A 14,455-nucleotide genomic window follows, 5' to 3' on the forward strand; every position below is an offset into this window, starting at 1 on the left:
CAGGTCCAAGAGCCTGTCACTGAACAAGAAACACCAAACACATAGCATGAAAACAATTGAAGAAGAAATGCACTCTACAAAATGGTAAGAACAGATGTGTAGGAAGGAGAACGGCTTGTCAGGGTTGATGAGCTCAAAGGCCGTTTCATCTACTGGGTGACAGCTTGATGCAATAGTTAAGAGCTTCCTTAGAACCGGTGTACTGGCCTGGATAAGAAATGTGAATACTGTAGGGAAAAGCAAGAACATTAATTTAAAGGTAAGTGAAACTTTCCAGGAAGATCTTAACATGCAAGGTCTTTCCGTCAAGTGCAAGTAGCTTCCTAAGAACGCACATCAAGCTCCATTTCAGTCCAGCGCAGTAAGAGGCTGAACTGGAACCCATATTTAGCTTATATAGTATAGGCTGCAAAGGGTTAGCTAGCTTGTTGCTCTGACAAGTATCTGTGGCACATCGCAAACTATAATAAGCTCTAATAACAATGAATACAAGACAGCTTGAGAGTAAGTTAAAGAAACACACACAGAGAATAGATTTATATTATATGTGGCCCGCTGGGGCTAGATACTTGTAATGTTTAAACCAAGACTGGTCACATAAACTTAAAAATATGAGAACAGCACAGATTTAAGAAAGACCACATACCTACTAGGAACAGCCACAAAATATTCTCTAAAGTCAAAACGTTTTTTAACTTCCTTTAAAAAAATCTATTTTATTTACGTGTGAATGTTTTGTCTGCATGTGTCTGTGTATCACATGTATGCCTGGTGCTCAGAGATGCAAGAAGAGGGACTGGGATCCCTTGAAACTAGAGTTACAGATGGATGTGAGGCACCATGTAGGTGCTGGGAATCAAACTCGGGTCCTCTGGAAGAACAGCCAGTGCTCTTAACCACTGAGCCACCTCTCTAACCCTTGACAATTCTTTTTATATCATCTAAATTAAGGGTCACCTCAAAAACCTAAGTAGCAAAAGTCACTTCATTGTAACTACTTAATTTCTTGTGTTGTATATTCTATTAATCTCCTTCAAAAACCTTTCTTCTTCTCTGTTCCAGCTGCTTCACTCCAGAGAGGAGGCTGGGCAGACATCCCTGCATACACTACGCCCATCCTGGGCAGTAAGGGCAGTCGGTAACAGCCTTTCCACTACCCAAGTAGAAAGAGTACGGTGCCAGCACCCGCAGACCCTTACCTAGACTCTGTTAGGAGGGTGCAACTGCTGGGACATGGCCTCTCTCTCTACGTCCAGACATACTACTGTTCTCACATATCTGAGGATGGCACACATCCACACTTGATTCTGAAATGCCACACCGTGTTCGGTTTATGAACAAGGACAGTTATAGATCACACCGCGTCCTTGCTGTCTGTGCCCCTCAGTCTCCTGAAGCCTGACTTTTCAACCTAGCACTGTCAGGTTGTTTGGTTGTCACGACACTTAAACTTTAGAAAAGACAAGGAGAGTTGTTTTGCAGGAAGTTCTACGATATGAATATGTGCTTTCTTTGGGTTTCGTCACATAAAACATTTCAGTGAGATTATCATACACTGATGTTTTAATAATCCTCAATTTCTGGCTCTCTGTCTTAGACTCCCAAGCAAATACTAGAAAGCTCCTTGAGAGGCGTGTGCTAACCTTTTACTTTATTGGTATCTCTCCCTCCCAAGGAATGGGGCACAAGTTTTGTATATATACCCCTTGTGCAGTAAGGTAAATGAGACACTTGCAAGTCTCTGGCTGCGAGGCACTGCTGTCATCTCGCTGGACAAGCTTTGTGTCAGACCGGGACGTTTGGAGCGTTGCTGCTGAACTCTAAGTAGGTGAGCATGAAGCAGTTTAGCATGGTGTCTAGGAAGTGCAGTGCTGACAGGCTGCTGGAGAGGAAGCTGACACATGAGTCTCCTGCTGCAGCCCCGGCTTTCTTCACGAGCGGACTGGGCTGTAAACGGAGGCTCTGCACAGCAGCTCACTTAACAGAGCCAGGCATCAACCTGAAGCTATTTGCTCAGAGAATAGTGAAACCATCCTAAGTTCCTATGACTCGGCTGAAAATTATACATCAGCACGGCAAAAGCATGCCATCAAAGCAAAAGTATAGTACAGAAGATGGAGGTATTGGAACACTAACTCTGAACTTATGGTAGTTTTCAGTTTACATTCAGACGAAGCTTCCTGGGTTGAATTAAAGACCCTCTACACACGTCGTGCTAAGGATGGGGAGCTGGACATGGCTTGTTTTCAGAAAATGGCTTCTGTACATGAGATCGGTATCAGAGGACACCTGTGTAAGCCACGCCTGATCAGGACCCGGTTTTGAACTACCAGTTGACATTTGGAGTATGCCATTTAACGCTTGAGACTACTTCCCTAGAGTGTTCTAGACAAGAAGGCCTCGCTCGGTGCTGTTCGCTGTACAAAGCAACTGCTTTAGGGCTGTGAGTCTGCTTCTCGGCTGGGTTCTTCCAGTGTATAAATGCCAAGCCGCTGAACGGAAAACAAGCTGTGTCCGTCCCATTCACATGTAACTGGAAATGCATCTACACGGTGCTGATAAATGTCATGTGTGCTGAGCATCTCCACACTTGCATTTCATGAAGGAAAAAACCACGGATGCCATTGCCAGATACCTGTGGCTGCCAGAAAACTCTGGAAGGTTGGATACAAAAAAGTAAAAATTGAACAAACAAGTTAGCATTTAAAAAAAAAAAAAGTACTGCTGAGGAAACCTGAAGCTATTATTGAGGGTCAGGCCACGTTCCTTTGAAATCAAGTATTGACTGCAATGCACCAACACAGACCTACTACACCGTGTGCAAAGGTGACACTCAGTGTGCCGCCCCCTGAGATGTACAGTGAACGGTTTTCTTCTTTTTTTAAAGACCAACAGTTTTAAAAAGCTCATGTTTCTTCTCATCTACAGAAGTATTACCTGGTCTGGCTAACAGACATATATTTTTGGTTCTATACAAACATAATAAACGATCCCACAGATCCCAGGTAGTCAAAAGCAGATGGGTGGTGATAATCATTAGCCTTCAAAAGCAGCTCTCTGGCAAGAACAAGTCAGCTTCATTCCCCGGGCAGTGTAAGTGCTATCGATGAGCTAATAGTGGGGAGCAGTCAGTTTATAACAGAGCAGCTTCCACCGCTTCCAAACAGCTCAAGACCTCGCTGCAGCAGGTAGGAGGGATACCTTCTAGTGGAGCTTCGCCAATATGGCGTCTGCGGTTAACTCGGATTCCAGTGTCTTTTTAGGATGGTCATACCCATGGCCTTTAATATGTACAAGGTGAACTTTACCACTGTAGTCACCATTCCAGGTTTTGATAGAAATGGATAAACTAGATTTCGCTTCACAGTATCCTCTATATTAAACTCCCGTTCGTTCATCTAAGACCCCTGACTATTAAAAGGTGAGGTTTTGCTAAAGACACAGCCACCATCTGCTCTCCAGCAGGTTGATTTATGACTAGTATTGACACGAGTTACTGAAGATGGCACTCAGGAGGGCACAGAACGGGTACAGGTACTGAGCCAACATTTCCTCATCATAAAGTGAGACAATAAACAACTGCTGCAGTGGGAATCTTGTCAAGTGTTTTAAAAGCCAAAAACAATGCTAAGCCGGGCATGATGTGGATGTCTGTGAGTTTGAGGCTAGCCTGGTATATGTGGCAAGCTCCAGATAACCAGTTACTACCTAGAGAGACCTTGTCTCAACAAACAAACAATAACAAAAAAGAGATTCCGAACTGAAGAATATAAAAACTGTCTAATACTTCTAGCTATCTATCAATTTACTTATTTCACAAATTTTTGACTATAGACTAGATGCAAGAAAATGTGTCAAGTGTAGGAAAGCTATAAATTCATATATATATATATATATAGAGAGAGAGAGAGAGAGAGAGTTAGTTTTGCCACCTACCTTCTCCCCACCCACAACACTTCATCCCTTGCAATACCAAATTTGAGGAGATATCAGAAAGTATTTGTGTATTTCCTACATGGTAATTACCTGATCTTGCAATGACATTACTGGGTTATTTTTGGTAGTGTTGATGTGAAGAACATGGTATCTATTCTTTGCACACAGGTCGTAGGCTATATTGGTGAACGAGGTGCTTGCAGTTTTGGGCACTCTGTTATAAATGATGATTATGTCTTCTTCTTCATCCAGAGTTGCATCCTGCCGAGGGCCATCCATTGTATGGCGCTGTTCAATTTCTCGGACTTCGTGCCTTGCAATTGCCCTTTCTGCAAGAAAAGGAAAGTTCTTTACCTTTTAAATTTTCATTTTTGCAAACTTTACCATATATATAACCTTACAAATTAAAAAAAAACCCCACACACCAAAATTAACCACCACACCCTAAGTCTATACATCCCAGCGAATGTCTATACACTTTCTATAGCCATTCTGAATGTGTTCTTGATAGTATTACAAAATTATGAACAGATAACTTCTGAATATCATAAGGTGAGAGAAAAACAAAAGAAAATGAAAACAAAGAGCAGAAGAACAAGGCAGGCCGAGTTTAAGAAGACAATCTATAAGGTATAAGTCTATGATTTCTATAAGCCTCAGCTCAGAACACTTTTCCTTCCCAAGGCCTGAGGGAGAATGGTTGTTAAAGGATTCAGAACTTCTTCCACAGGACAGAAAGATGCAGAATAAGAACAGAAGAACAACTAGTTCAAAGTGTACTTCACAGTTCCAAAGTCACCATCTGTCCTAACGGAGCTCTCATTGCCTCAAGTAATCCTCAAACACACAGCAGACCGTGTGCTGTGTGACTGGACTGTGAAATGTCCCCAGTAGGCTCCTGCCTTCGAACAGCCAGTGGCACTATTCTGAAAAGTTACAGGGTTAGGAGGTGGAACCTGGCTGGGTGGGTTTTTAGGGTTTCTACGGGCAGGCTCCACTTTCTGTTTCCTGAGGTAAGATGCTAATGTGAACAGGCTCTTATTCCAGCTGCTAAGGTCTTTTGTCTAGGTGGACTGTATCCTTCACACAGTAAGTCAAAACAAACCCTTTCTTAAATTGCTTCTTGTCAGGTGCTTGGTCACAGCAACAGGAAAAGTTTTTAAAAATGCAGAAAATTCACAAATAAAATATACTTGGAAAAGAAGTTATCCTATAGAAACCTCTTTAAAAATCTATTTAGGATTTGCTTACTCCTTAGGTGATAAAATGTGCCAATACCCAGGCATGCTGGTGGCTGTGATCTAACAGTGATGCCACAGTCTAAGAAAGGGGAAAGGGGACAGCTAAAACGGAACTCAACAAACCACGGCTAAAAACAACATCTGGCAGGAGACAGACATTTGGAGTCAAGAAACCCCATAAGATAAAGCCCAAAGATATCCATCTAGTATAATTAACAAAAAATTTTGAAAGCAACCTGAGGAGATGAAGTCATACCCACAAAAGAATTGGAGAACTGTCAACCACATGATTCCCATCGGGGACCACAACGTGGGCGTGCACGGTAATGGGAAATGTGGCTGAAAACCCTGTGTCTGGAGAATATGGTTTTCAAGAATGAAGACGAAGATAATTCTTGTAGATATGAAAGAAAAAACACATTTAAAATGTTCACTGATAGAACTAGCTTAAAAGGCTGGCTCTAAAAGTTCTCTAACCCGGGCGTCAGTAAAGAGGCTCCATCAGAGGCACTGCTGCCACGCCTGAAGACCCCGTTCAATGTCCAGGACACACACATACACACACACACAAGAGAACTAACTCCTATAGGTTGTCCTCTGAGGTACGCATGTCCCCCGTGTCTACACACAATGGTTGGTTTTAAATGAGTGAATGAATGAATGCAGCACACAGGTGCTGGTCTGAGCCCTGACACATATTCTGCAGAGGACTACCTGGTTTGGCCTCAGTGAGAGAAGATGCATCTAACCCTGGAGAGATTTAAGACCCTAGGAGGGGTTGAGGGGGGCCTGGTGGGGTGGAAGGGTGAGGTGGAGACATCCTCTTGGAGATGGGGAGGAGGAATGGGATGAGGAACGGTTGGAGGGCAGACCCGGAGCAGGATAGTGACTGGAATGTAAAAAAAGATTAAAGATAATTAAATAAATATGGATAGCACAATGTAACTTTCCCCCTTTTGAGTTTTTGAAAGTGTATTTAAACAACTAAAGCAAAATTATAATATGGAATTTGGTTAAAAATTCATGCACAACAAATACTTAACAGGATGTTCTAAACAGAGACTACAAAGGACTAAGTGGACCAGTGGCTCCCACACTTCCTGTGACTTTGTAAAATTATATCAGTAAAGGAAACATGATGTTTGTATCCATTAGGAAGATATACTAGAAAGCAGCTATGCAAAGACACTAAACTCTAAATATTCTAGGATAAAATCATAAAAAAAAATACTTCAGAATGCAAAGGACACACAACAAAGCCCACTGGAACAAAACCCAGAACAGAAAACAAAGTGTCAAAAAGAATTTTAAAAATACATTTAAAGTGGATAAAAGTGAAACAAAGTATCAATATTTGAGATATAGGTAGAATATGAGCAGAGATCTAATGCGCGCGCGCGCACACACACACAAACACACACATACGAGAATCACAATTAATAAAGATGATATGCAAATGACGATACACTTAAAGAGATGCTTGAAACAGTCACGGGAAAATACAGATCAGAAGGACAGTGAAGCGCCACCTTGTGTTCACTAGGACAGCTATTATTAAACAGTGTTCATGGGAAAGTCGAGGCATCAGGGCCCTCTTGTTATAGCTCACAGGACTGGAAGTACATTTACAATGGAAAACATTTTCACATTCCTCAAAATTTTAAGTACAAAGCATGACTTAGCAATTCCACCTCTAGGTATGCTTCAAGGAACTGAAGATGGCATTTAAGCAAATACTTATGTACAATAATAACACTTTTCTCTACAGTCAAAAGACGAAAACATTCCAGAAATTCATCAACAGGTAAATACTCATGGAACATACTATTCCTCCTTAAAAAGAATAAAGCATGCATCTCAAAATAAGTGAAAAGGGTAAGATATTGAAAGTCATAAAACCAGAACGCAGACTGATAGCTGCCACAGGAGGAGGAGGACCAGGGAGCACCTCTTTACCTGTATGTCACAGCATTTCATTCAGGGCCATGAACATACTCTGGAAGTCAACAGAGGTAGTGCTTGCAACACTGAACACACTAGATGCTGGCGACTGCTCACTCTAAGATAGCTAATTTATGTGAATTTCACTTAAAAACACATCAAAAATAACAAACTACAGATCTTAAAGTATTAGTTCATTTTAGTAATATAAAAAACTACTAAAGAAAACTACTAAAGAAAACTACTAAAAATTTATAAAATGTGTTTATTCATTTGTTTTGAGACAGGCCTTCCATAGTAGTTCAGGTTGACCCTGAGTTTGTGATCTGCCTACTTCCCAGTGTGCATGCATCTCTGTCCTGTACCCATCTCACGTTTTATTCTTGAATGAACTTTAAAAGCCCATTGTTATCTCCATTTAGTCAGGAACTGAATGTCACAGATGTACCCGCTGGCTGATTACCTGTGCGAGGACACAATTCCAGGTCAATCTGACCCCTGAGTCTGTGTTCCACTTTATACTGGTTGAAATTTAGTATTTTTTCTCATTGTAGTTAGAAGAAGGGGGCACGACTTTACAGCCAACTACTATGGGACATAGTTCAGAGGTATACTCTTTAAAACCCACTTACAGAAAGTGCTTTCTTTTGGGATTTTCCAAGCATTTTGTGGCTATTACAGTGAGACAGATGGACAGTACTCAGCTGTTTTCTAGGGACTAAAAAGCAAGGAATACTGTATTATTTTTGGAACTTCTTGCTAGTGTATCATTAATTCAAAAATAATTGATGTTAAAAAAAAATCAAAGCCAAAGCAACATAATTCTTAAACTCCTACCACTTTAATAATCCATTAACTGCATAACTTTCTAATCACCACTCAGGAGCATTTAGGGAACGAGTCAGCGGTTTCTCCAGTGTGTGGTGCATTACTGCATGGGCAGGAGAAGGGGCAGATACTGAACGTAGGAAGAGTCTTCCTGACCCTTCCTTGCCTCTTTGCCAGAGTAACTGTGCCGCAGACATATCTTGTAAATGTAAAATACTGTAAAATTCAAGTGCTGACTTCAAGCACTGATCTTTCCTCATTCCAATGACCTGGATAAAGTCCAGTTCAGATATTCTGTTTCTTTTTCATGACCTTTAGCAAGCTATCGCATCTCAAATTATTTTTCCAATTTTAGGGATGTCTTAAGGGTTCCCACTTCAGTTGCCATCTTGTACAGCACTGAATGAATGTCACTGTAACAAATGCTAGGAGAACAAAACACCATCAAATCCGAGAATGGGTAAGGGGTGGTCTGGGAACCACACTGTGTCAATTGAGCCTTCAAGGGTGGGAATCGTAGCAATGACAGAGGGGAAGGCATAAAGCAAGGGTGGAGGTAATACATAATCTCCATTACTGTTAACGCTCACAGGACTATAGGACAGCAGGAATTGCTTTCTTAAATCACAAGAAGGGGCAGTTCTTATGATGTCTGTATTCAATGGCACAGGGATGTGTGACATTTCAGGCACACACTAACTGGCGTACATGTGGAATGTGTGTGAACTAGATCATCATGCTGCACACGAGAAGCGGTTAGGGAGTCTACAGTGGATGAACACATCGTGAGCTATCTGAAGTGACTGAAGAACAGGGAGCCTCCATCTCTGTAGTAGTATCCTAGGTAGACCGGCACGCCGGAAGGTCTTTAGTAAAGGCAAGCTTTCCAGGAGGCCAGGGTGGGGTCAGGCTGTTAGCTCCTGTTGGCACAGACACAGGGCCAAAGGATAAAGCCAAAAGGAGCTTGAACAGAGCTGAAATGGGGACTCTCTGGGGGTAAATAAACACTGAGTTCCATGAAGCAAAGCACGACAGAACCAGAAGTAAAAGTGGGCCCATGACAGGTAACCAGGAGGGAGTGGGTGCAGAAATCACTGCACCATCTTGGGACAATTCAGCTTGAGAAGCCAGACTTCATGTCCTCCCTCTTGTTCCCAATGTCCATGCTTACATCTGTGTTAAATTCTTTTCTTAAACTCCAAAGTTGCCTCCTAAGACCTATCTGTGTGTAGAAGACTGCTCTCACGATAACTTTAGCAATTCCAGGAACTGGGCAGTCATGACACTCTGTGCCGCTTTAAGTGATGAGGACATTGTGACCATTTATAATCAAGTCATTTTGTACCAGGCTTATTAACTAATTATTGCTTCAGATATTGGAGACAGACCTATCCTTGGGAAGTCTGATGAGGTTTTTATAATAAAAGTGTGAGTGAGCCAACACAACCGCGTGCACTTGTAGGCCTAGAGGCAGGGCAGGGAGGCTGAGGCAGGGAGCACCTCTGGAGCTCAGGGAGTTTGCCATCAGCCTGGGGAACATGACACACTGTCCATGAGAAAGTCTCCAGCACATGACAGAAGCTGCAAACACAGGAAGGCTGCAAAGGGACAGGGTTGAAAAGAGCAGGCAAAGGACACAGGGGTGGGTCAGGTTGGAGCAGGTTTGCAGTAACGGTGTAAGCATAAGGAACAGCCTGAGCAAAGCCCTGGAAGTGGCTGTCAGAAAGCCCGGGCATGGCGGAGGGGACAAGGAGGAAGTGAGGCATGAGGTGTCGGCTGGGTCATTGTCATAACAGTGTTGGAAACGTCAAACCAGGAATATGTTTTGTTTCTCACTTTGTTGTTGTTGTTGTTTTTAAACAAGGTCTCACATTTGTAGCTTAGGTTGGCTTGAAACTCACTATGTAGCTCAGGCTGACCTTGAACTCACCACAACCCTCCTTTGAGCAGGCTGTGAGGTGAAATGCATATGTAGAATACAGTTACAGAATCTTCACAGGGCACACAGAGCAGGCTCAAAGCAGTGTCTATCAGTGGTTCTGAAAGGAGTCCGAGCACAGGGCCGTTTCTTCAGAAAGCACAGCACCAGCGCTGGCAATGCGGGGCTGCGGCGCTGACGGTTTTTCTCTCGGGGCAGCAGCAAGGATAATAATGCCTGATTAGAGATGGAAGCTTGTGGACAACCAGGTGACTGAGCAGATGCTTCGCTGCAGAGGGAATTCTGCTCTTTCATTACTGAAAGCTCACACGAGATTGGAGGACGGGGAAGATTCCACCAGAACGGCGCTTTAATGGAGAAGGAGGCCCTATGCAAACATCTGTGCTCGAGACCAAAAAAAAAAAAAAAAAAAGACAAACCAAACAAAAAACAGCCTCTTAATGTCACATCAGACCCCACACACATTCTCTGGGTGAGTGGGGGAAATGGGATTAAGGGGTTTAGATGAAGAAATGTCTGGATGGTAATGTGTGAATGTCTGCAGATAAAACATCTCAGGATACATCTGACCTAAAGACAGACCACGAAAAGTCCCAACACAGCTCATGTCAAAGCTGTGAATGAGTTCCTGAAGGTGGGGTCGGAATGGAATGCTTCAAGGAGGGTTCCGGGCTGAAGACCTCCACCTCCCTCACCACAACTGCTCATATCTAGATGCGAGTTTTACGATGCTGCCCACCATTAACACCCACATTTATTCTAGGATGGCAGAGAAGCACCTATGTAACACACAGGCTGCTCTGTTGAAGCTGCTTTAGGATGAGGGCACAGGGACCCTCACTGCTGCGCACTGCACACAGCCAACCTGAAGCTCCAGTGCTGAACCACCCCACTTGCAAGTAAAAATGCGGATAAATCACGCTGGGAAGAAACTTAGAAGGTTGTTACGACGCAAACGCCAGTGGAAAGACACAACAGTGGGGATTCAATTAAATGTAAGCTTTGTAATCCAGCTAAAATATTCATTTTGATATTATATTGGCAAAAGGATTCAAAGATTTTTTTTTTTATATTTTTAGCATAAGTACAAATTCCCACTAAGTATATGTACTTTGATTGTTGAGATAAATACCACTGAAGATGAAAGCCTTTTCAAAACTCAAGGAGGGAAGGCCAGGACTGTCTACAAAGTTGAATTCTTTTCACAGAGCAGCAGCTGCACCTGGGACTCCATTCACTAGTAAATAACAAGAATAAGGAGTAACTAGGACTCAATTCCAGCTGGGCTTGGGCTCATTATCGAAAACTTAATGCCGCAGCTGTTTGGAAATTAGTGAGCATGTTGAAAGCTCTATATTTCACCAGAGTTTGAAACGCACCACACTCCAGGGCAGAGGTTCTCCATGTGAGCCTCCATCATGGTCTCCAACTCACTAGCTACTCATGTATGGCCTAAGAAATGGCATATCACACTCTCGGGAGCTGACTTTTGGTTTGATGGTCCAAGAATACCCAAGAATCAACATTTCCAGGCAGCATCTGTCAAAGAGTGCACTCTCATTTCTTCTTTTCCTATAACTAGGAGATATTCCTATTAACTTCAAGCTAAATCTAAAACCAAGGCTACTCATGACATCGACTGCCTTCTAATACAAAGCTCTACTTTTGGAAGCTATCTTATTTTCAATTTATTTGTTTTTATTTCTATATATTTTATATTTAGGAGTATGTGTCTGCATATGTTTATGTGCACATGTGTGCAGGTGCCTGCAGAGGACAGGGGTTAGCAGACTAAAACTGGAATTACAGGGCTGTGGGATGCCTGGTGTAGGTGCGTAGGCCTGAACTCAGTTCTCTGCATGAGCAGCAGGTGCTCTTATCTGCTGAGTCATCTCTCCAGTCTCTCATGTTATCTTTAATGTACTCCCAGTTTCTTAATTGTGGGTGGGTGGTCTAAGATAACCTAGAAATATGTCTAAGTATAACACAGTAACCTTACGTTAAATTTTATAGAGATAGAATTATGTAATGAGATTACTCATACTTTCAAGTCTCATTTTACGAATACTAAACTTGATAGTTATATATTACGAGTAAAAGGCACAGGCTGGTGAGCTGCCTCAGTGGGTAAGGGTGCTTGACACTTAAGCCTGAGCTTGGTCCCTGGAACCCATGCAGAGTTAAAGCAGAGAGAACCAGAACCAGGTCCTCCACGCTGACCTCTGACCTCTACATCATGCGCACTCACCACATAGACAAACATGCTAATGAAAAGATATGACGATAAAGGACTCATTTATATAATGCTATGAGAAAATCATTTTAAGGGAAAGAAACAAGTGAATTAAATACATGGGAAAGCAATCCACAAGTATGAGAGATTTCCCCATCATTTCATATATAAATTATCTTTGCGACAGTGTTTTCTCAGTGTTTACAGGTGGCCCCAGCTTCCCTAGTGTGGAGACGCTAAAGAAGTATTTTTACAAGTGTATGCAGTGACGTTTCTCCCTTGTCTGGCCCCATCTGCCCAGTTTGTAACCTCTACAATATATAGCCATCATTATTCTTTTAAGATTTATTTATTTTGTGTATGTGAGTCCACTGTCACTGTCTTCAGTCACACAGAAGCAGGCATGGGACCCTGTTACAGATGGTTGTGAGTCACCATGACAACCACGGTTATTAATTACCTACTGAGATTATTTCATACATATGTAAGCAAAGGAAGTAACTGCATAGCTTTCTAAAACATAATGTTAAGATCACACATTGCTCAGCTCCCTTATAAAGTTATTTATTGATTCTTCATATTAATTAAATAAAGGGAGAAGCTTAATACACATACCAGTACTGTATCGGTTTCTCAACATTTTAAACCTTGATTTCCTTTCAAAATATGATTCTGGTTTCTAAGAGACTTGTACCACACTATAGTGATAGTTTAGAAATGAGAGTTCCTTGGTTAGTCACATTGGTTGGCATGTTTGTAACTGAAGAATTGTACTCAACTTTAAATATTTAAAATTAGTTTTAGATTTATTTCCTTTAATATATGAACGTCTTGCCTGCATGTGTACCACATGTATGCTTACGGGTGGTGTGAGGCACCATGTGGGTGCTGAGAACTAAGCCTGGTCCTCTGCAGGAACAGAAAGTGTTCTTAACCCTTATGCCACCCGGCCCCCGCCTCAGATTTACAACTACAACCTTATAATGAAAACGATTAATAAAACTTGTACAACAGAGTTATCAACCTACTGTTATTTTCCTCACTATGAAATCTGAGAAAACCATTTGTAATAATCATCTTGGTGGCTCCAGATCACAGAAATAGAAAAGGAAAATAGAACTCCTCAAGCATACACTGCGCCCATGGGAAGGACTTCTGGGTGCTTCCCTTCCTTAGACCCTTGCAGGGCACTTTCTGGTACCATGAAAGCTGGTCCTCAGAGAGGATGCTACACAGAATATTAGAACGGTTGCCAGGTGAGAGCCTGTGCACTCCAAAGGAAAACTCGATGCCTACAAAGTCGGCCCAGTACTTTGTGCTTGTGAGTATCCACAGGATTCTTGAACTTCATCTGCTCAGTTTTTCTTCCCTTGAGAAACAGTTACAAACAAAATGGTATGAAGCCTGAGATATCCCACAAACAAGTAAAGATACAGGTGAGATATGGCCAAGTGTGAGCTGATGACTGCAAAGCTTGTGAGAGATATAGGGATCCACTTTATAATCCTATTTATATCCTGAATATATCTGTAATGATTCTGAAGTGCACAAAAAGCTCAGTTCCTAATATTTATTAAACATTTAAACAATGTCATCATCACCATTATTCTTCATTCTAGAGCCCCATCCGGACTATAAAATGAAGTTATAATAAACAAAACAGATTAGGAAGGAGGAAAACTGTCTTTACAAAGGACAGTAACCACAGATGGTCAAGTGAAACCTCTGTGGGCACCGATGCTTAATGACACGGGCCTTTCAAACGTACTCCTCAGGTTGTTTCTGTGTTGTTGTGATGTGCCACTGGGCCCATCTTCACCAGACCAATAAGAGTGTGTCAAAAGTGGCTAAGAAAAGAGCATTACACAATCCTGTCACTGGGACACAGAAGCACAAGAATTTCGAGTTTGAGGCCACCCAGGTCTACAGAGTGAGTTCAAGCACAGCCAGGACTACACAGAGAAACCCTGTCTCAAGAACCAAAAACAACAACAACAAAAAAAATTAGGTGAACTGTAAGGAGAATCATGGATAAGAAATATCCAGAGTACTTTGGACATTAACCTGAGAGTGAGGATCACAGACAACCTAGAATAACCTAAAATCACTTCCTGTGAGATAATTTCATGTAGGAACCCATATATGCTATATACTGACAAAATAAAGTCCCAAATGTATAATCATAGAAAGCTGAGCCAAATAAATTTTTAACATAAATTTTGGACATCAGCCCTCTGTCAGATGTAGGGCTGGTGAAGATCTTTTCCCATTCTCTAGGCTGTATGGTGTGTTGTCGTATTGACGGTGTCCTTTGCCTTACAGAACCTTTTCAATTTC

The 14,455-nt window shown here is 42.0% G+C and overlaps 1 protein-coding gene across 3 annotated transcripts in view; it reads right to left on the reverse strand.

Annotated features, from left to right (window-relative positions):
- Positions 1-14,455, reverse strand: part of Hs2st1 (heparan sulfate 2-O-sulfotransferase 1) — a 140,516-nt gene that overhangs the window by 31,320 nt on the left and 94,741 nt on the right. For all 3 annotated transcript variants that reach the window (NM_011828.4, NM_001355234.1, XM_006501450.4), the window contains exon 2: positions 4,027-4,265. In NM_011828.4, the coding sequence (NP_035958.3) occupies positions 4,027-4,265 (239 nt within the window). The remainder of the gene's footprint in view (positions 1-4,026; positions 4,266-14,455) is intronic.

This window comes from Mus musculus, chromosome 3 (genome assembly GCF_000001635.26).
Source record: "Mus musculus strain C57BL/6J chromosome 3, GRCm38.p6 C57BL/6J".
In the NCBI taxonomy this organism is placed as follows: domain Eukaryota; kingdom Metazoa; phylum Chordata; class Mammalia; order Rodentia; family Muridae; genus Mus; species Mus musculus.